Consider the following 24,207-nt stretch of genomic DNA (forward strand, 5'->3'; position numbering starts at 1 on the left):
AACATGTATGGACCTCAAGAATATTATGCTAAATGAAATAAGTCAGAGGGAAAAAGTCAAGTACCATATGATCTCAGTCATAAGTAGAAGGTAATACAACAAGAAATAGTCACATAAAGACAGAAATTGGATTGCTGATTATCAGAGGAAAGCAGGGAGGGAGGAAGGTGAAAGGGAGTGATTAGGCACATGAGTGCGGTGATGGATTGTAATTAGTTGTGTGGTGAACATGATGTAATCTACACAGGAATTGAAATATAATTATGTACACCTGACATTTATATAATGTTATAAATAAATGTTACCACAATACAAAAAGAAAAATAAATAAAATAATTTTTAAAAAGCAAAAAAATAGCTACTTTAAATGTAAATGGACTAAATGCTCCAATCAAAAGGCATAGGGTGGCTGACTGGATTAAAAATACAAAACACCTACATGCTGCCAAGAACTCAGCTCAGAACTAAAGGTATTCACAAACAGAAAGTGAAGGGAATAGATACTCCCTGGAAACTAAAGGAAAGTTGGGGTATCAATACATATGTGAGACATATAGATGTTAAAACAGAAACTGTTACAAGAGACAAAGAAGAGCATTACATAATGATAAATAGAACAATCCAAGACAAGGACATAAAATTGGTAAATATCTATGCACCCAAGATAATAACACCTAAATATATAAAGCAAATATCAACAGACACAAAAGGAGAAATTGACAGTATTACAATAATCGTAGGGGACTTTAACACTCCATTTGCATCAATAAGTAGATCATCCAAACAGTAGATTAACAAGGAAATATTGGCCTTAAATGAAACACTAGACCAGATGGACTTAATAGCTGCATATAGAGAGACAACCTTCCATCCCCAAATTGCAGAGTGCACATTCTTTTCAAGTGCACATAGAACATTCTCAAAGATAGACTGTACGTTGAGAAACAAGGTATGCCTCAATAAATTTAAGAATGAAATCATGTCAAGCATCTTTTCTGACCACAATGCTATGAAACTAGAACTAAACTACAAGAAAAAAAAAACTGGCAAAGGCACAAATGTGGAGATTAAACAGCATGTGACTGAACAACCATTGGATGAATGATGAAATCAAAGGAGAAATCAAAACACCTGGAGACAAATGGAAATGAAAACAAAACATACCAACTCTTATAGCATTCAGCAAAAGTGGTGCTAAGAGGAAAATTTATAGCAATAGAGACCTACTTCAACAAACAAGAAAAATCACAAATAAATAATCTTAAACTACACCTAACAGAAATAGAAAAAGAAAACAAAGCCCAAAGTAAGGAGGAGGGAAATAATAAAAATTCGAGCAGAAATAAATGAAATTGAGACTAAAAAAGCAATAGATAGGATCAATGAAACTAAGAGCTGCTTCTTTCAGAAGATAATCAAAGTTGACAAACCATTAGCCAGACTGTAAATAAAAGAAGAAAGTGAAAAAAATAGTAAAAATTAAAAATGAGACATTACAGTGGATACCACAGAAATACAAAGGATCATAAGAGAATACTATGAGAAACTATATGTCAACAAATTGGATAAACTAGAAGCAATGGTTAAATTCTTAGACTCATACAACCTCCCAAAACTAAATCAAGGAGAAATAGAAAATCTGAATAGACCAATTACAGGTAAAGAGAGAGAAACAGCAATCAGAACCTCCCAAAAAACAAAAGACCAGGACCAGATGATGGCTTCTCTGGAAAATTTTACCAAATATTCAAAGAGTTAATACCTATCCTTCTCAAACTCTTCCAAAAAATTTAAGAAGACATAATGCTTCCTAACTCATTCTACGAAGCTAATATTACTCTGATACCAAAATCAGATAAAGACAACACAAAGAAGGAAAATTACAAGGCAATATTTTTGCTGAACATAGATGAAAAATCCTCAAGAAAATATTGGCAAATCAAATACACCAATACATTAAAAGGATCATACCATGACCATGTGGGATTTATACTAGGAAGACAGGAATGGCTCAATATATGTAAATCAATCAGTATGACACACCACGTTAGAAAATGGGGAATAAAAATCACATGATCATCTTAAGAGATGCAGAGGAAGAATTTGACAGGACCCAACATGGATTTATGATAAAAACTCTCAATAAAATGGGCTTATAAGCAAAGTACCTCAACACAATAAGTGCTGTATATTACAAACCCACAGCCAACATCATGCTTAATGGTGAAAAACTGAAAGCCATCCCTCTGAGAACAGGAACAAGAGAAGGGTGTCCATTCTCACCACTCCAATTCAACATAGCAGTGGAAGTTTTTGCCAGAGCCATTAGGCAAGAGAAAGGAAAAAAAGGTGACCAAATTGGAAAGAAAGAAGTAAAACTCTCACTGTTTGTGGAAGACACGATTCTATTTATAAATAAACCTGAAGGAATCCACCATAAAAGTATTAGAAATAATCAACAACTACAGAAAAGTATCAGGGTACCAAATCAACCTGCAAAAATAAATTTCATTTCTAGAATATATTCAAGAATACAATCTGATTCACTATCACAAAAAATAGAATAAAATATCTAGGAATAAATTTAACCAAGGAAGTGAAAGACTTCTACATTGAAAACTATAAGACATTATTGAAATAAATTGAAGAAGACATAAGGATCTGGAAAGATATTCCATTATCATGGATACAAAGAATAAACATAATTAAAATGTCCATTTTAAATAGAGCTATTTACAGATTCACTGCAATCCCAATCAGAATCCCAATAACATTCTTCACAGAAATAGAACAAAAAACCCTAAAATTTACATGGAACAACAAAAGACTCTGAATAGCCAAAGCAATCTTCAGGGAAAAAAAACAAATCTGGAGGCATCATAGTCCCTGATGTCAAAATATTCTAAAAAGATATAGTAATCAAAACAGCATGGTACTGGAACAAAAACAGACATATAGACCAATGGAAGAGAATTGAAAGCCCATAGGACCACACATTTATGGACAGCTAATCTTCAACAAGGAGCTAAGAACATACAATTGAGAATGGAAATTCTCTTCAATAAATGGTGTTCATAAAAATGGACAGTCACGTGGAAAAGAATGAAAGTAGACTATTATCTTACACCATACACAAAAATTAACTCAAAATGGATTAAAGATTTGAATTTAAGACTTGAAACTATAAAACTCCTATAATAAAATACAGACAGTACACTCTTTTACATAAATCTTAGCAGCACCTTTTCAAAAACCATGACTACTCAGGCAAGGGAAAAAAGAAAAAAGAAACAAATGGGGCTACATCAGGCTAAAAAGCTTCTTCAAGGCAAACGAAACTATGAATAAAATGAAAAGACAACTCACTAATTGGGATAAATTATTTCCAAATCATATATCTAACCAAGGGGTTAATTTCCAAAATATATATAAAACTCATACAACTCAACAACAAAAAATAAACAACCTGATTAAAAAAATGAGCAGAGGATATGAACAGACATTTCTCCAAAGAAGTTATACAGGTGTCCAACAGACAAATGAAAAGATGTTCAACATCACTAATTATTAGGGAAATGCAAACCAAAAGTACAATGAGATATCACTTTACACCTGTCAGAACGGATACCAAGATAAAAAATAACAAATGTAGAGCGTGTAGAGAAAAGGGAACCTTCATACACTGCTGGTAGGAATGCAAACTGGTGCAGCCACTATGGAAAACAGTATAGATATTTTTCAAATAATTAAAAATAGAAATACCATATGATCCAGCTATCCCACTACTGGATATTTATCCAGAGAACATGAAATCAACAATATAAAGAGATTTCTGCACTCTCATGTTCATTGCAGCATTATTAACAAGTGCTAAATGTGAAAGCAAACCACATACCCATCAACTGATGAATGGATAAAGGAGAGGTCACACACATATATATATGAAATGGAATACTACTCAGCCATAAAAAAGACAAAGTCATCCCATCTGTAACAATGTAGATGGACCTTGAGGATATTATGTTAAGTGAAATAAGTCAGACAGAGGAAGACAAATACCATATGTGGAAGATAAACAAACATGGGAATAAAGAGAACAGATTAGTAGTTACCAAAGATGAAGCGGGTGGGCAAAGAGGTAAAGTGTCACATATGTATGGTGACAGATACAAGGTAGGCTAATGGTAGTGAGCACTATGTAGTCTATACAGAAACTGTTATATAATAATATACACCTGGGGGCCACCCAGTGGTGTAGTGGTCGAGTTCGTGTACTCTGCTTCAGCAGCCTGGTTTGGATCCCGGGTGCAGACTCACACCCTGCTCATCAAGCCATGCCGTGGTGGCATCCCATATACAAAGTAGAGGAAAATTAGCATGGATATTAACTCAGGAACCATCTTCCTCAAGTGAAAAAGGGAAGATTGGCAACAGTTGCTAGCTCAGGGCCAATCTTCCTCACCAAAAAAAGAAAAAAAAACAGAGAGAGCGAGAGAGAGATAATTATGTACACCTGAAATTATAGAATGTTATAAACCATTATGACCTCAATAAAATATTTTTTTAAAAAACACGTCTGCCAACTGCACAGACTTCACAGGCCCTCCTGGTGTCCTGCAGCCTCAGGCTGGCACCACTCTGAGTTGGCCAAAGGAAACTGGGGGCCTCTTGCTCTAATTTATCCCCCGACTACAGGTCATGTAAGATGGATTCAACATGAACTTCCTGAATGTGTGAATGAATAAATGCAAGTTCTGTCTTAAAAAATACATAAAATTGACAAACCTTTAGCTAGACTCACCAAGAAACAAAAGAGAGACGGCTCAGATAAATAAGATCAGAAATGAAAGAGGATAAATTACAATAAACAACACAGAAGTACAAAGGATTATAAGAGAATACTATGAAAAGCTATATGCCAACAAATTGGATAATGTAGAAGAAATGAATAAATTCCAAGAACAATTCAACCTTCCAAAACTAAATCAAAGCTGCTGGCATTAACTAGGCAGCTTGAGTGTGTAGTGGGCCAGGCTTGCTCTCTGGCTTCGGAAAAGGCAGTGATGAAAAATGATTTGAATGTGGGTGCCCACAGGTTTCAGCAGTGAAACAGCAGAGTGCCTTGTCTGAGCTCTTGCCTGGATTTTAGGCTGAGAGTAAGAGAATATTTATTGATCGCACTCTTTAGCCCCAACCAGGCAGAGGGGAATTGTCATAGGTGACTGCCTCTCAGACTTTAGCTAAAGAGTAGGAAAATGCCCTGTTTTCTCACCCTCCCACCCCAGCCAGAGAGCATGGGAGTGCTGCAACTGTCATATTTCTCCAGGTTCAGCAAAGTGGTGGGATTGTGCCACAACTGCTTGTCCCGACATCTGAGCTCCCCTGTGCATGTCTGGTATGTTAGGTGGGGAGAACAAAAATGATGCCTCCCAGCACTCCCATCCCCAGGGAGTGTTTCCACTGTCCAGTCCTTCCAGCCAGTGCTTTTAGATTCACAAATGACTCTCCTTCACACATAGTCTTAGCACTTTTCACACTGCTATTGTTTTGCTGTGTTTCTGGGAGTGTGAGACCAAACACAGGCCCTTTAAGAAAGGAATCTCAGTTTCTTATAGCACTTTGAGATGCTTGGGTGGTGTCAGCCCCGTTGGCTTTCTAAGCCACAAGTTTGGGAGTCTCATGTCTCTGGTGCAGATCCCAGAGGCTGAGGTTCCTACTGCGGGATGCCAACCCCTTGTTCCTCCAGGAGAAGTGCCCATCTGGTGAGATCCTTCCCCATAGTTGTATGTCATTTCAGTTGAGGATACATTCTGAGAAATGAATTGTGATGTGGTTTCATCATTGTGTGGTCAACACAGAGCGTACTTAAAAAACCTACATGGTATGGCCTACTGCACACCTGGGCTATATGCTACTAATCATATGGGAACAGCATTATACATGCAGTTTGTTGTTGACCGAAACATCAATATGAGGTACACGACTATTGTGTGCCTCGTTGACAGGAGTGGGGTGTTTGGTAAAAGGCTTTCTCTGCCTCTCCTACCCATCTCAATGTCCTTTTCATCCTTCATCATGGAGAAGGTGTTCCTTTAGCTCTCAGTTTCTCTTCAGGGGGAAAGGATTCAGATGTAGCTGTATATTTGTTATGGCTATAGGAGGAAGTAAGTTCAAACTCTTCCTACACTGTCATCTTGAATCCACCTCATTTAGTGCTCCTCCCCTCTTGTTTTAGCAATCTTCGGGCAATAAAATAGACAACATTTTGTGATGATAAATATAGCATTTGCCACACGGGTCAGCAGGAACCAAATTGAATCCAAGGATTGGTACTGGAATCATGTGAGGTCAGGAGAGGCTGGCTGAAAGTGTTTGGTTTCTTTGTGGTACATGACAAACCCTCCAGAAGACTGCTTGATCTAGAGGTTTTATTGGTTGATCATGATGAATTTTTGACAATTTAATAGCATTCATTTTATATATAAAAAAGAAGCACAGCAACATCGACTTTGAAGTGAAGTTAATTTGCCCAAGCATATTATTCCCATGAAGGGTTTGAAAAATGTCATACATACGATTTGAAATAAATGGCAAAGAATTAGTATATTTTTTATTTGGGTCTCATAAAAATTTGGCTTTTAAATTTGAGTTTTCTACTTGACAAATATTTTAAAAAGTGAAGATGAAATATATGGTGGGAAAGGTAAATTTTCTTTTAGCAGAGGAAATAGTAGGAGCCATTCTAAGCACTGTAACTTGGATGGTAGAAATGCATATGAAGGATGGCTCTCTTGAAGTTTTTAAAGAGGAACTGTGTCATCGTGGATGAAATGCCTCCTCATCAGTCCCTGTGCTTCTATACTCCTCTTCACAACTCTACTGTTTATTTTCCGCTCAGTAGCTAGAATGATATTTTTGAAAACACATCAGATCATGACATGGTTGTAGGTTTTTTCTTTGCAGCACTTTATATATATCATGCTACTCACTTCTAGCCTGTAAGGTTTCTGCTGAGAAGTCAGTTTACAGTTTTCTGGGGTTTCCTTTGCATGTAACTTGTTGGCTTTCTCTTGTGGCTTTTAAGATTCTTTCTTTATCTCTAATTTTGGACACTTTAATTATAATGAGTCTTGGTGTGGCCTTCTTTGCATTTATGTTGTTTGCTCCTCTCTTTTCCTCCTGTACTTGTGTGTCTGTTTCCTTCTTTAGGTTAGGAAAGTTTTCGGCTATCATTTCTTCAAATAAATTCTCTTCCCCTCTGTCTCTTTTCTCCTTCTGGGACACATATAACATGAATTTAGTGCGCTTGATGATTTCCCAGATGTCTCATAGACTGTTCTTGTTCTTTTAAATTCTTTTTTATTTCATCTGTTCAGCATGGGTGATTTCCTCTAGTCATTCGTCCGGCACGCTGATCTGTTCTTCTACATCATCTATACTGTGATTGAGGCCCTCTAGTGAAGTTTTCATTTCCAATATTGCATTCTTCATTTCTGATTCATTCTTTTTTATATTTTCCAATTCTTTGTTGACGTTCTCACTGAATTTATCCATTCTTCTCCCAAGATCAGTGAGCATCCTTATGACTTTTTGTTAGAACTCTCTGTTAGGTAGATTGTTCATTTCTGTTTCATTTAGCTCTTTTTCTGGAGTTTTGTCCTGTTCCCTTGCTTGGAATGTATTCCTTTTCCTCCTCATTTTATCTCTTTCTCTGGGCTTATATCAATGTTTTAGGTGGGCAGTTATGTCTCCTGATCTTGGAGAACTGGCCTTATGTAAGACATGCATTTTGAGGCTCAGTAGTGTGCTTCTCTCTCATCACCAGTTACAAATGTTCCAGGAGTAACCCCTGTGTGGACTACATGTGTCCTTCTGTTGTGGAAGGGTTGCTTTTCCTACAGGTGCCCATAGAGTCTAGGCCATGCCCCTGTCTGGTGGGTTGTAATACTCAGCTATCTGTGGCAGCTATGGACCCTTTAGTCACTTTATCAGGTTTGAAGGGGGCCCCAGCACAGTACACTGCAAGGTCTAATAGCACATTACTGTTGAAATTTTTCTGTTAAGTGAGTTGGCCCCCAGTGTGGCTGGTTCCTAGGCTCAGTGGCTTACAATTGTTGTAGACAACCAGCCTGTAAGGCTGTTGTCAGCTATCAGGATAGAGGCTGACAGGGGCATGCCCCAGAAGCCAGAGAACCCAATTGTTTCAGGCTATGGAAGGCAGGACTGATCCCCTATGTGACTTTGAGAAACACTGGTATTCTGCCACTGATAAGCCCTGTGGCCCACATGTCCACACACACCATCAACACAGTCCTGGCCCATGCACACATCCTGACCCTCTGGAGTGGTCTCAGTCACCCCACTGCAGAGGCTGACACACACTCCACCCACTCCTCATGCAAGCCCTGCCCTGTAGAGTTGGACCTACTCATCTGCCTGCACAGGACCCAGACACTCAGTCTATGCAGGCCAAAAAGTTGCCTGAGGGCTTGCTGTTTGGTGAGACTAGTCTCCAGGGTGCACTTCCTGCCCTGGCTGAGCTGGATTAAATCAGCACCCTAGTGGGTGTTGCTAACTCTGGGCAAATAGACCAGGGGAAGAACTCCAATGGCATCTGCCAGAGTCTGTGCCAGCATACCTGCACTAAGCCACAATAATGGCTGCTTGCCATATTTCAGTCCCTGGAGAGGTCTCACCTCTCACGAAAATGTACCCAGAGCCTATCAAGTGAGTCTCTTTTCACCAAAGGACTGTGCATTTTTCTTTCTGCTCATTTTAGGTGGCTTTCCGAAATGGGTGAATTTGCACATGGGCCCTTTAAGAGCTGTTTTGTTTCTGTTTATGTACGATAGCTTTTCTAGGAGTATTCCCTGTTGTAGTTAACAGTTGGCAAGCCAGACATTATCACACTCATCTCAGTTGTGCTGAGTCCAAAGGATGCTCATAGTAGTAATGCTCCCCCATTCAGTTCCCCTACTCCTCCACAGAAGGCTGCATACCTTAAGGTTGCTAGGCATGAAGCTCTGAGACTTAGAGGTGACTTTTGTCTCTCCAGAAAGGAATTTATGCCTCTCTAACTCAACAAGCATTGTCCCTTGTTGTGGGGGTTCTCTTTATCCAGTTTTCAGTTGTCACTCAGGGGTAATTATCCCAAGAAGAGTTGCAACTTGGTTGTGATCATGGGAGGCAGTGAGTTCAGAGTCCAGCTATGCAACTATCTTGATAACAACCTCAATACCATTCATTTTTAAACTATTCCCAAAATGGAAGAGGAAGAAATGCTCCCAAACTCATGTTATGAGACTAGAATTACCATGATATCAAAACCAGATGAAGATATTAAAAAAATTACAGGACAATATTCCTAATGAATATAGATGCAAAACCCAACAAAATATTAGAAAATCAAAGTCTACTATACATTAAAAGGGTAATGCAGCATGGTCAAATAGGATTCATCCCAGATTTGCCGGGATGGTTCAGCACCAACAAATCAATCAACATGATACACTAGGTTATCAAACAAAGGATAAAAATCATATGATCATCCCAGAGATGCAGAAAAAGCATTTGACACAATTCAACATATACTTATGATAAAACCTCTCAAAATAAAGTTGCATAGAGTGAGCATATTTCAACATAATAAAGACCATGTAAGAAAAACACAGCTAACATCCTACTTAATGATGAAAGCTGAAACTTTTTTCTCTAAGATAAGCAATAAGACAAGGATTCCCACTATACCCAGTTTTATTCAATAATATATTAAAGGTTCTTGCCACAGCAATAATGCAAGAAAAACAAATAAAAGGAATCCTAATTGGACAGAAAGAAGCCAAGCTGTCATTATTTGAAGATGACATAATAGTATATACAGTCATGTCTGCATAATGATATTTTAGGCAGTGACAAACCACATATATGACAGTGGTCCCATAAGACTAGTGCATAAGATATAATTTAGGTATGTAGTAGGCTATAAATATAGGTTTGTGTAAGTATACTCTATAATGTTTTCACAATGACAAAATAACCTAACATCATATTTCTTGGAACATACCCTTGTTGTTAAGCAATGCATGATGGGTATAAAAAGGACAGGTTATACAAAATCCTAAAGACTCCATCAAAAATCTATTAGAACTAGTAAATGAACTTGTTATACTTGCAGGATATGAAATTAACAAGCAAAAATTGATTGTGTTTCTATACACTAACAATGAACTATCTGAAAGAGGAATTAAGAAAGCAATCTTACTTACAACTGCATCATTAAGAACAAAATACAGGATTGATGCCAGCATCATGGTGTAGTGAGTTATTCTCTTTGTCTCTCCTCTCTAATTTACAATGAGTTGCATATCCATTGACCAACAGAGGATTCCCTATACAGCACAACAGAACACCTAAGAGATTCATGCATCTATATATGTGAAGGTGGGTGGACTGGACCCTGAGGAGGCAGTGGAACTAGGGATGCAGCCCACTCCACCTCACCCAGCAGCAGCAATACGGGACATGGATCCTCACCCTGGCACACATGACTGCAAGGAGATGCTGTGGGAGCAAAAATAATATGCATGACTTGATCTCCACCCAGTCCCCTAGCATATCCACCATGCATGCCTGTGAACAGAGACTGTGGGAGCCAAAACAGCAAGCATAACCCTCCACAAGTGGATCCAGTGCATGTGCATCCTCCCACTCCCATGGCAGTGGCGCCAATTTTTCCAGCAGTGGAAACTACATCCAAGGTGTGAAATTTCCTGATGGTGGTGAGGTCACCTGATCTGAGGTTCCAAAGCTGATCGTTAGTGTGTGCACATGCCAGCACTGACAATGAGAGGCTGCCCCCAATGCCTCTCCAAGTGATGATGAGTGCTGCACACATCCTGAGGCTCCAGAACACAGAGCAAAGCTGGAAACCCAGCCCCCTCTCCCTCACCTGGCAGTGGCACCAGGCTTTACAGCAGTGGAGAGTACATCAAGGTGTAAATGTCTTCAGCAGGGGCAGAGTGCCTTGATCAGAAGTCTCAAAAAACACACCAGTGTATGCCAGTTACCAGAGACTGCAGGGCAAGAGAAAAAACTTGCACCTTAGCCCCAGTCCTCCCCAAACAGTGACAGGTGGCACCTAAGACCCGATGCTTCAGTAACCACAGAACCTCAGATCCAGCCAACACTGGCAGCACCCCTGAAACTGGCTATACCAGAAGTAGGGGCTACATAAAAGAAATACAAGATTCTGGGTGCCCAACAGCATCAGTGACACCTGTGAACCAAGTCCTTCTGGCAACAGTGCTGCCAACAGCCCCCAGATAACACAAAAGCAGCAGCAAGCACAGGTGTGGCATGAGGCAGCAACACCCAAGCCTGTGGAGAGTCCATGGAAAGCAAGTAGGGAAACATGAGACCCAGGTAACCCTGGAAGCAACATAAGTGCTCACAGCTTGATAATCTTGGTGGCAACAGCTGAGACTGATGCAACATCAGAAAGCATCAAGGTATCAGCAAGCTTAGAGGTACAAGCAGCACAAGGAGGGCACTGATGATGCCTCTAGCAGAGAAAGCAGAGGGTGGAAAGCACATCTTCTCAAATACAACCAGAAACAGCTGAGAACCAAGGTAATCAGGGCCATACACAAATAAGAATGGTAGCTATTACTACAAATTCATAAGAATCTATCTTTTCATCAAGTACCATGAAGAACTACAGTAACACAGAAGAACAGAAAGAGAATAAAAGCTCTCCAGAAACAAAACTTGAAGTCATAAAATATTACAATCTAACCGACTGAGGATTCAAAGTAGGTGTCATAAAGACATTCAACAAGTTAAATGAAAACTCAGAAAGATAGTTCAGTGAGCTCAGGAATGAAGTTAATGAACAGAAGTAGTATTCACCAAAGAGATTGAAACTCTAAGAAAAAGAGACAGGAATTATGGAGACAAAGAACACAATTAATGAGATGAAAAATAAAGTAGAAAGAATTAAAAATAAAGCAGACCATATGGAAGAGAGAAGTAGTGAGCTCAAAGATAGAAATCCAGAAATGATTCAGGTAGGAAAGGAGAGAGAAATAAAATTTAAAGAAATAATTAAGAAATTCTATGAGAAGTATTTGACTCAATCAGGAAAAGTAAGATAAGGATCACACTTATCACAGAAGGAGAAGAGAGGGAGAAAGGAATAGAGAGCTTATTCTAAGAAACAACAGGTGAGAACTTCTCAAACCTGAGGAAGAAGCTAAACATACAAATACACGAAGCTAATAGAACTCCTAATTACCACAATCAAAAAGACCTTCTCCAAGGCATATGATATTAAAACTGTCAAAACTCAATGAAAAAACATATATATTAAGGGCAGCCAGAGAGAAGAAAGTAACCTACAAGGGAAATTCCATCAAGACTTCAGCTGATTTCTTAGCAGAAACCCTGCATTCTTGGAGAGAGTGGAATGATATAGTCAAAATACTGAAAGACAAGGGCTGGGCTCATGGCCGAGGGGTTAAGTTCACATGCTCTGCTTGGGCAGCCCTGGATTTTGCTGCTTTCGGATCCTTGGTGTGGATATGGCACCACTCATCAAGCCATGTTGAGGCAGCATCCTGTATAGCACAATGAGAAGGACCAACAGCTATAATATACAACTATGTACTGGGGGGCTTTGTGGAGAAGAAGAAGAAGGAGAAGAAGAAGGAGGAGGAAGAAGAAGAAGAAGAAGAAGAAGAAGAAGAAAGATAGGCAACAGATGTTAGCTCAGGCACCAATCTTTTAAAAAAAAAGACAATAAATATCAGCCAAGTATATTCTATCAAGTGAAATTTTCCTTCAGATATGATGGAGAAATAAAAGCTTTCCCAGAAAAAGAAAAACTGAGGGAGTTCATCACCAATAGACCTGCTTTACAAGAAATGTTGAAAGGAGCCTTCTGAACTGAAACAAAAAAGTGAAGATTTACAAAGCTTTGAGCAACGTGATAAATAGACAGACAGAATCATAAAATTTCAGTACTATATCAGACTAGGTTACAAAACAATTATAACATAAAGGATAAAAGGAATTAAATCATCAAAAATAACTACAACCACTTCAGTTTGGTCACAAACTCACAAAACGTTTCTTTTTAGAAGAATTTGTGACAACAAAAACATACACGAGGAAGAGGAAAAGGACAGAACCTGCATAGGCTAATCTAGATAAGAGACTATCAGAAAAAGGACTAGAACATCTACAAGATCTTTTATCCAAACATCATGGTAACCATAAAACAAACAGAGCAGAGTCACAAATAATAAACAATGAAAAAACTGAGAAGAACATAACAGAAAACCACCAAATTGAAATGGACAGACAGGAATACAAAGAAAAAGAAACGATGGAAATATAGAACAATCAAAAAACAAAGTATAAAATGACAGTGTTAAGCCCTTGTATATCAATAATCGCTCTAAATGTAAATGGATTGAATTCACCAATCAAGAGAAACAGAGTGTCTAGATAGACGAAAAATCACTACCCAAAAATATGCTGCCTCCTAGAAACATGTGGCAGGTCTAAAGACACATATAGGCTCAGAAGCAAGAGATAGAAGATGATACTGCAAGCAAATGTCAACTGAAAGAAAGCAGATGTAGGCATACTTAGACAAAATAGACTTCAAGACAGAAGAGCTAATAAGAAACGAAGATGACATTATATAATGGAGAAAGGGACATTCCACTAAGAAGACATAATACTTATTAATATATATGTACCTAATACAGGAGCATCAACTTATATAAGGTGACTATTAACAGACCTAAAATGAGAAATTGACAGCAATTGTAGAGGACTAAAACACCCCACTTATGTCAATTAATAGATAATGCAGACAAGAAGTGAACTAGGAAACAGTGGCCTTAAATGAAACAATATATCAGATGGATTAATAGATATCTATAGAACATTCCATTCAAAAGCAGCAAAATATGCATTCTTCTCAAGTGCACATGGAACATTCTCAAAGATAGGCCATATGTTGGGAAACAAAGCAAGCCTCAAAATATGTAAGAAAGTTGAAATCATATCAACCAACTTTTCTGACCACAATAGTATGAAACTAGAAATCAACTGCAAGAAGAAAGCTGGAAAAAAATCACAAATAAATAGCAAATGAAGACTAAACAACAGACTACTGAATAGTTATTGGAGCAATGGAAAAATCAAAAGAGAAATCAAAATATACCAGGAGACAAGTGAAAATGAAAACACAACATACCACAACTTGTGGGATGCAGCAAAAGCAAGACTAAGAGGGAAATTTATAGCAGTAGAGGCCTACCTTAACAAACAAGAAAAATCTCAAATAAACAACCTTACACTATACTAAAAAAGAGCTAGAAAAATAAGAACAAGTCCAAAAACCAGCAGAAGGAAGGAAAGAATTAAAATCAACTAGAATTAAATGAAATAGAGATTAAAGAAAACAATGGAAAGAATCAATGAAACCAAGAGCTGGTTCTTTGAGAAGATAAACAAAATTGACACGCGTTAGCCAGACTCAGTAAGAAAAAAAGAAAATACTCAAATAAATAAAATCAGAAATGAAAGAAGATAAATTTACAACAAATATCACAGAAATACAAACTATTATAAGAGAATATTGTGAAAATCCAACAAACTGTATTACCTGGAAGAAATTTATATTCTTAGAATTGAGTAACCTCTCAAAACTGAGCCAAGAAGAAATAGAGAATCTGAATATTCTAATGACAAAAAAAGAGATTGAAACAGTAATCAAAAATCTCCCAAACAGTAAAAATCCAGGATCAGATAGCTTGTATGAGAATTCTACCAACATGCAGAGATTCGATTCCTATCCTCAAACTTTTCCAAAAATATGAAGAGGATGGAATTCTTCCTAAATTATTTAATGAGGCCAACATTACCTTCATACCAAACCTAGACAAGAACAACACATAAAAGGTAAATTACAGGCCAGTATCGCTGATGAACATAGATGCAAAAATCATCAACAAAATATTAGCAAATCAAATTCAACAAGACATTAAAAGGAGCAAACACCGCAGTCAAGTGGGATTTATTCCATGGATGCAGGGATGGTTCAACATCCACAAATCAGTAAACCTGATACACCACATCAACAAAATGAAGGATAAAAATTACACGATCATCTCAATAGATGTAGAGAAAGCATTGGACAGATGCAATACCGATTTATGACAAAAACGCTAACAAAATGGGTATAGAAGGAAAGTACCTCAATATGATAAAGCCCATATATGACAAACACACAGCCAACATCATAGTCAATGGAAAAAAATGAAAGCCATTACTCTGAGAACAGGAGCAAGAGAAGGATGACCACTTGCACCACTCTTATTCAGCATAGTATTGGAAGTTTTAGCCTAAACAATTAGGCAAAAAAGGGAAGTGATAATTATCCAAATTGGAAAGAAAGAAGGAAAACTGTCACTATTTGCAAATGAAAAGTTTCTATAAATAGAAAATCCTATAGATTCCACCAAAAAACTACTGGAAATAATTAACAAATACAATAAATTTGCAGGATACAAAACCAACATACAAAAATCAGTTGCATGTCCACACATTAATAATGAATTAGCCAAAAGAGAAATCAAGAATGCAATTCCATTTACAATGGCAAAAAAGGAATGAAATAGATAGGAATAATTTTAACCAAGGAGGTGAAAGATCTATATGCTAAAAACTATGAGACATTATTTAAAGAAATAGAAGACATAACGAAATAGAAAGATATTCCATGCTCACGAATTGGAAGAATAAACATGGTTAAAACGTTCATTTTACCTAAAGCCATCTACTGATTTAATTCAATCCCAATCAGAATACCAGTAACATTCTTTATGGAAATAGAACAAAGAATCTTAAAATTTATATGGAACAAAAAAAGACCCTGAATGGCCAAACCGATCCTAAGAAAAATAGAACAAAACTGGGATTATCACACTACCTGAATTCAAATTATACTACAAATCCATACGAATCAAAACATCATGTTACTGGCATAAAAACAGAAACACAGATCAATGGAATACAATAGAGAGCCAAGAAACAAAATAACACATCTATGGACAGATAATCTTTGCCAAAGAAGTCAAGAACATAGAATGGAAAAAGGAAATATCTTCAATAAATATTGCTGGGAAAACTGGACAGCCAAATGCAAAAGAAAAAAGTAGACCATAATCTTATACCATACAAAAAAATTACTTCAAAATGGATTAAAGACTTGAATGGAGGACCTGAAACCATAAAACTCCTAGAACAAAACAGTCAGTATGCTCTTTGACATCAGTCTTAGTGGCATTTTCCCTTTACCCTGTATACCCAGGAAAGGAGATCAAAAGAAAAAATAAACAAGTGGGACTATATTAGATTAAAAAGCTTCTGCAAGGCAAAAGAAACTATCAATAAAGAGAAAAGACAACTCACCAACTAGGAGAAAATATTTGCAAATCATAAATCCAATAAGGAGTTAATTTTGAAAATATTTAAAGAAATCATACAATTCAACAATAAAAACATAAACAACCTGATCAAAAAATGGGCACAGGAGAGCCAGCCCCAGTGGCTTAGTCATTAAGTTTGCTGCAGTCTGCTTCAGTGACCCAGGCTCAGTCTCCAGGCATGGACCTACACCACTCATCTATCAGTGGCCATGTAGCAGCTCACATACAAAAAGAGGAAGATTGGCAGCAGATGTTAGCTCAGGGCTAATCTTCAGCAAAGGAAAAAAAAAAATGGGCACAGGATATGAATAGACATTTCTCCAAAGAAGATATACAGATGACCAACAGACACATGAAAAGATATAAAGCATCACCAATTACTAGGGAAACGCGAATCACAATTACAATTAAATATCACCTCACACTCATCAGAATGGCTCTAATTAACAAGACAGAGAATGACAAGTGTTGAAGAGGATATGGAGAAAAGGGAACACTCATACACTGCTGGTGGAATGCAAACTAGAGCAACCACTATCTAAAATAGTATGGAGATTTCTCAAAAAATTAAAAATAAAACTACAATATGATCCAGCTATTCCACTACCAAGTATTTATCCAAAGAACAAGAAATTGATAATTCAAAAGATATGTGTACCCCTATGTTCATTGCAGCATTGTTCACAATAGCCGAGATGTGGCAGCAACGCAAGTGCCCATCAATGAAAGAATAGATAAAGAAGATGTGGTATATATATATATATATACACACACACACAATGGAATACTACTCAGCCATAAAAAGGACACAATCACGCCATTTGCAACAAAATGGATGGACCTGGAGGGGATTATGCTAAGGGTACTATGTGAAATAAGTCACACAGACAAAGACAAATGCCATATAATTTCACTCATAAGTGGAAGATAGAAAAACAAATGCATAGATAAAGAGAACAAATTGGTTGTTACCAGAGGGGAAGGGGGTGGGGGGTGAAAGGGGTAAAAGGGGCACATATGTATGGTGATGGATAAAAACAAAACTGTTAGTGATGCACAAGTTCAGTCTATACAGAAACTGAAATACATTAACGTACATCTGAAATTTACCCAATGTTATAACCTAATATGAACTCAATAAAATATTTTTTAAAAAAAGAATAAAATATCTAGGAGTAAATTTAACTAAGAGCTGCACTTGGAAAATTATAAGACATTGTTAAAATAGGAGATGACACAAATAAATGGAAGAAGATACTGTACTCATAGATTTGCAGAATTAATATCGTTAAAATTCCCATACCACACAAAGCAATCTACAGATTCAATGCAATCCCACCAAAATACCAATGGAATTTTCACAGAACTACAGCAAAGAATCCTAAAATTTGTAAGGAATTACAAATGACCTGAAATAGCCATAGCAATCCTGAGAAAGAATAATAACGCTGGAGATATCATACTGCCTGATTCAAACTATATTCCAAGACTATAGTAATAAAAAGTATGGCACTGGCACAAAAGCAAACACATAGATCAATGGAACAAAATAGAGGGCCCAGAAATAAACTCAAGCCTTCATGGTCACTAAATCAACGACAAAGGAGGCAAGAATAACAATGAAAAAAAGACAGTTGTTTCAATAAATGGTGTTAGGAAAACCAGACAACTACATGCAAAAGAATGAAAGTAGATCATAATCTTACACCATACACAAAAACGAATTCAAAGTGGGTTAAAGAGTTGAATGTAAGACCTGAAACCATAAAACTCCTAGAAGAAAACATAGGCAGTACATTCTTTGACATTGGTCTTAGTAATAGTTTTTTGGACCTGTCTCCTTAGGCAATAGCAACGAAAGAAAAAATATACAAACAGAAATAGTCAAACTAAAAAGCTCTTTCACAGTGAAGAAAATCAACAATAAAACAAAGAGACAAACTACTGAATGAGAAAATAGTTTTGCAAATCATATATTTGATATGGGATTAATATTCAAAGTAGATAAAGAATATATACAAATTAACATCAAAAAAACAAACAGCTCTAGCAAAAAATTCGCAGAGGATCTAAATAGACATTTTTCCAAAGAAGACATACAGACAGCCAACAAGCACTTGAAAACATACTCAACAGCTCTAATGATCAGGGAAATCAAATGAAAACCACAATGAGATGTCAACTCACACCAATAAGAGTGGCTATTAGCAAAAAGACAAACAGTAACTAGTGTTAGTGAGGATGTGGAGAGATGGGAACCCTTGTTCACTGTTGTGGGAGTGTAAATTAGTGCAGGCACTATGGAAAACAGTAGGAAGTTTCCTCAAAAATTTCGAAGTAGAACTGGTATATGATCCAGCAATAATACTTCTAGATTTTATGCAAAAGAAATGAAAACATTAACTTGAAAAGATATATACACTCTTATGTTCATGGCAGCATTATTTACAGTAGCCAAAATATAGAAGAAATCAACATATCCTTCAAAAGATGAATGGATAGAGATGTGAGAGAGATATATATACAAATAATATTATTCAGCCATAAAAAAGAATAAAATCTTTCCATTTGCAACAACGTGGATGGAAAAAAGTGTATTAATGTAAATGAAATAAGTCAGAGAAAGACAACTACTATATGGCTTCACTAATCTGTGAAATCTAAAACACAAAACAAATGAACAAACAAAACAAAACAAAACAAACTCATAGATACAGAAAACAAATGGGTGATTGTCAGAGGGGAGGGGGGTTGGCGGGCAGGCAAAATTGGTGAAGTGGATTAAGAGGTACAAACTTGTAGTTATAAAATAAGCCATGGGGATGTAATGAACAGTGTAGGAAATATAATCAATAATATTGTATTAACTTATATGATAAAAGATGGTAACTAGACTTATCGTGGTGATCATTTTTTATATATATATAAATAAATATCAAATCACTATGATGTATGGCTGAAACTAATATGACACTGTATGTGAATTATACTTCGATTTTAAAAAAAGAAACTCCAGTACTAGTAGGTGAAGACAAGATCAACTATTAAACTCAAAAAGAAAGAGAAAATCTGTATAGAACTGTAACCAAAAAAAGATTGAATTAGTAATCAAAAACCTATCTACCAAGAAATCTCAAGCCAAGATGGCTTCACTGATGAAATTGACCAAGAATTAACATCAATTCTTCAAAAAGATGCTCCAAAAAATAGAAAAGGGGGAAACACTTGTCAACATATTCAATAAGGCCTTGATGTTGAAAATACACGAAGCCATCACAAGAAAAGAAAACTATAGACCAATATCTCCTATGAATGTAGGCAGAAAAGTCCTCAACATTATGTGAGCAAACCAAAATCAGGAATATACAAAAGGGGTGATACACCTAGGAAAACTGGAATTTATCCCAGAAATGCAAAGTTGCTCTAGCAACTAAAATTCATTAATATAATATACCATTATCAATAAAATGAAGGACAAAAATTGCATGATCAGATCAATAAATGCAGAAAAATCATTTGGCAAAATTCAATACCTTTGATGACAAAAATACTCAGTAAAGTAGGAATAGGGGGAAACATCCTCATGTAGGTAAACCATATCTACAAAAAATCCACAGCTGACATCACACTTGATGGTGAAAGAGTAAATTTTTTTCTAAGATAAGGAACAAAATAAAGAGATCCACTCCCATCACTTGTATTCAACATTTTATTGGAGGATCAAGCCAAAACATTTGGCAAGAACATAAAATAGAGATATCCACATCAGAAAGGAAGGCATAAAACTACCTCTATTGGCAGCTAAAATGATTTTAAACAAAGAAAACATTTGGCAATTCACTAATAAATATACAATATACAATTGAAATAAACAACCCAAAATGAAATTAAGAAAACAATCCCACCACAGTCATAACGTCACTTAATAATAGGGATACATTCTGAGAAACGCATCATTAAGAAATTTCAGCATTGTACACACATCATAGAGTGCACTTACACAAACCTAGGTTGTACAGCCTATTAAACACCTAGGCTGTATGGTAACACATTATGGGATCACCATCATGTAAGCAGTTCATCATTGACTGAAATGTCAATATGCAGCGCATGACTATACAGTAGCACCAAAAGAATAACATTCATAGGAATAAATTTAACAAGAAAATTGCAAAACTTATACTGCAGGAACTAGAAAACATTGTGGAAATGTATTCAAAAAGATCTGAATAAAAGGAAAGACAGCTCATATTCTGGGATCAAAACACTTGATATTGTTGTAATGGTAGTTGTCCTCAAACTGATACTCAGATTCATCACAATCTCTATCAAAATCCCAGCTGACTTCTTCACATGAATTGATAAACCAATCCTAAAATTCATATGGATATTCAAGGGACCTCAAAACTGTCAATCTTGAAAAAAAAAGAAAAAGTGGGAGGAATAATCCTAATTGATTTCAAAGCCAACTACAAACTACTCTCTTCCAGAGACTATGATATAGATGTGCAGAAAAGCAAATAAGTCAATAAAATATTACTAGAATCCAGAAATATAGTCACACATTGATGGTCAATTGATTTTCTCTTTTTTTGAGGAAGATTAGCCCTGAACTAACATCTGCCACCAATACTCCTCTTTTTGCTGGAGAAGACTGGCCCTGAGCTAACATTCATGCCTATCTTCCTCTACTTTATATGTGGGACACCTGCCACTGCATGGCTTGACAAGCGGTGCATAGGTCCGCACCTCGGATCCAAACCAGTGAACCTTAGGACGCCAAAGAGGAACGTGAGAACTTAACTGCTGGCCACTGGGCTGGCCATCATGGTCAATTGATTATTGACAAAGGAATGAACACTCTCTTAAATAAATTATTCGGAAGAAACTGATTACCCATGTATGAAAAATGAAGTTGGACTGCTTACTTCAAACCGTATGCAAAAATCACTCAAAATGGATCAAAAACCTAATTTACAAATAGAACGATAAGTCTCAAGGAAAAAGACAGGTAAAACTTTGTGATAATGGGTTTGGCAATGGTTTCTTAGACATGACACCAAGAGCACAGCAATCAAATTAAAAATTGAGAAACTGGACTTCATCAAAATTTAAAACTTTTCTTCTATAAAGGACACTGTCAAGAAACTGAAGACAACCCACATAACTGAATAATATATTAAGTAACCATATATTTCATAAGGGATTTATATCCAAAATATATTTTTGAAAACACTTATGATGAGTAAGGAGACAAATAATTCGATTAAAAATCAACAAAATTTCTGAATAGATATTTTTCCAAGGAAGATATACAAGTGTTAACAAGCATATGCCAAGGTGATGAACACTAATAAGATCAGAGAAAAGCAACTCAAACTACAATGAGATACGACTTCACTCCCACTTACGTACCTATCATTACAGAGACAAATAATATAATAAGTGTTGGCAAGACTACGTTGCTAGAAGGAATGGAAAATGGTGCAGCCATTTTGGAAAATGGTACACCATATCCTCAAAGGTGAAAGAGACTTACCCTATGACCCAGCAATTGTACGTCTAGGTATATAAGCAAGAGAAGGAAAACATGTCCACCCAAACATTTTATATGAATATTAATAAATAACATTATTTATAATAGCAAAAAAAAGGCAAAAACAAATGTCACTCAACCAATGAATGAATAAACAAAATATGTGATATCCATTACTATGGAATATTATTTGCCAATAAAAAGGAATCAAGCCCTGACATGTTACAGCATGGATGAACCTTTAAAACACTATGCTAAATAAAAGGAGCCAGTCACAAAAGATCACATGTCTCATGATTCTGTTTAAAGAAAATGCTCAGAATAGGCATTCTAAACACAGAATAGTTTCTAAACACAGAAACTAGATTAATGGTTGAATGAGGCTTGAGGGCAGCAAAGATTAGGGAGTTCCACCTAAAGCGTAAAGGTTTATTTATAGATGATGAAAATGCTCTTCATTTGATCATTGTGGTGGTTGCACAATTCTGTAAATATACTATGAACTATTGAACTGTGTACTTTAAAGTTCAAAAACACTGCGCTCACAGTTGCCTCTCATTTGCCACTGTTCTTGACAATCTTCCAAATACAGCTAACTTACATATAGAAGGACATCACCTGTTAGCACCTTTATTCTTAAAAGAGTTATTAAACGCATGTATACAAACAAAGTCATCTAACTTGCTTTTTCCACTTCCCATCCAAATGCTCTGAGTATTCATATAATGCATTTACTTTGGGCTGTAGGAGTTATATTTTAACTTCCTGATTGATTTTTCTCTGATTTTAAGCCTGAACAATGGTAGGAGGGATGACCAATCTCAAAAGAAGCATTGCATTCCACCAAGATGTCTCTGAAATGGATTTCAGTTCTTCTGCTGCTACAGCTGAGTTCTTACTTTAGCCCTGGGAGTGCTGGAAAGGTGCTGGTGTGGCCCACAGAATACAGCCATTGGATAAATATGAAGACAATCCTGGATGAACTTGTCCAGAGAGGTCATGAAGTGAGCGTTCTGACGTCTTCAGCTTCCATTCTTGTTGATCCCAACAAACCCTCTGCTATTAAATTTGAGATGTACCCTACATATTTAAAAAAACATGATTTTGAGATTTTTTTTGGGAAAGTGATTGATAAATGGACGTATGATCTGCCAAAATCCACATTTTGGACATATTTTTCACAATTGCAAGAATTATTTTGGGAATATTCTGATTGTATTGAAAAGCTCTGTAAAGATGCAGTTTTGAACAAGAAACTTATAACAAAACTACAAGATTCCAGGTTTGATGTTGTTCTTTCAGATGCCGTTGGGCCCTGTGGTGAGCTGCTGGCTGAGATACTGAAAATACCTTTAGTGTACAGTCTCCGCTTCATTCCAGGCTATAAAACTGAAAAATATAGTGGAGGACTTCCATTCCCACCTTCCTATGTACCTGTTGTTATGTCAGAATTAAGTGATCAAATGACATTCATGGAAAGGGTAAAAAATATGATATATGTGATTTATTTTGACTTTTGGTTCCAAACATTTAATGAGAAGAAGTGGGATCAGTTCTACAGCAAAGTACTAGGTAAGTCATGCTTTCAGTTGCTAGCTTGAAGTCAAAACTTCTTACTGTATATTTCTACAAAGTCACCTTGAGTTTGTATAAAGTCTTCTATAAGTGAAATGTTGAAATGAAAATATAAAATCTCTCAATTTCACAAATATTATGGAAATGCTTAAATTATAGGGTCAGATAGAATCCTGTGCTCCATTACTAATACAGGACACTCCAGGGAATCATTAACCAAAAGTTGAAGCAATGTGGAGTTCATTAAGTAATCACATATCTATTCTTGTTTATTTGTTTGTTTGTAATAGGCCCTATTTCACAGAGGAGTTTTAGGTCTACAGCAGTATTGAGTAGAGATTTTCCCTATATGCCTTGCTCCTTCACATGCATTACCTCCTCTGTTATCAACATTCCCCACCAGAGAAGTATATTTCTTGCAACTGGTGAAACTATATTGACACATCATTATCATCCAAAGTCCATATTTTATATTAGGGTTCTATCTTGGTTGTGTACATGCTATGAGTTTGGACAAAAGTATAATATCATGTCTCCACCATTATAATATCATAATTGTAGTTTCACTTCCCTCAAAATCCTCTGTGCTCTGCC

The 24,207-nt window shown here is 36.5% G+C and overlaps 1 protein-coding gene across 2 annotated transcripts in view; it reads left to right on the plus strand.

Moving 5' to 3' along the window:
• Positions 1-24,207, plus strand: part of LOC100066444 (UDP-glucuronosyltransferase 2B31) — a 78,187-nt gene that overhangs the window by 44,534 nt on the left and 9,446 nt on the right. For both annotated transcript variants that reach the window (XM_070262387.1, XM_001501740.4), the window contains one exon: positions 22,830-23,610. In XM_070262387.1, coding sequence (XP_070118488.1) covers positions 22,887-23,610 — 724 coding nt within the window. In that variant the 5' untranslated portion in view covers positions 22,830-22,886. The remainder of the gene's footprint in view (positions 1-22,829; positions 23,611-24,207) is intronic.

The sequence above is a fragment of the Equus caballus genome, chromosome 3 (genome assembly GCF_041296265.1).
Source record: "Equus caballus isolate H_3958 breed thoroughbred chromosome 3, TB-T2T, whole genome shotgun sequence".
NCBI lineage: Eukaryota > Metazoa > Chordata > Mammalia > Perissodactyla > Equidae > Equus > Equus caballus.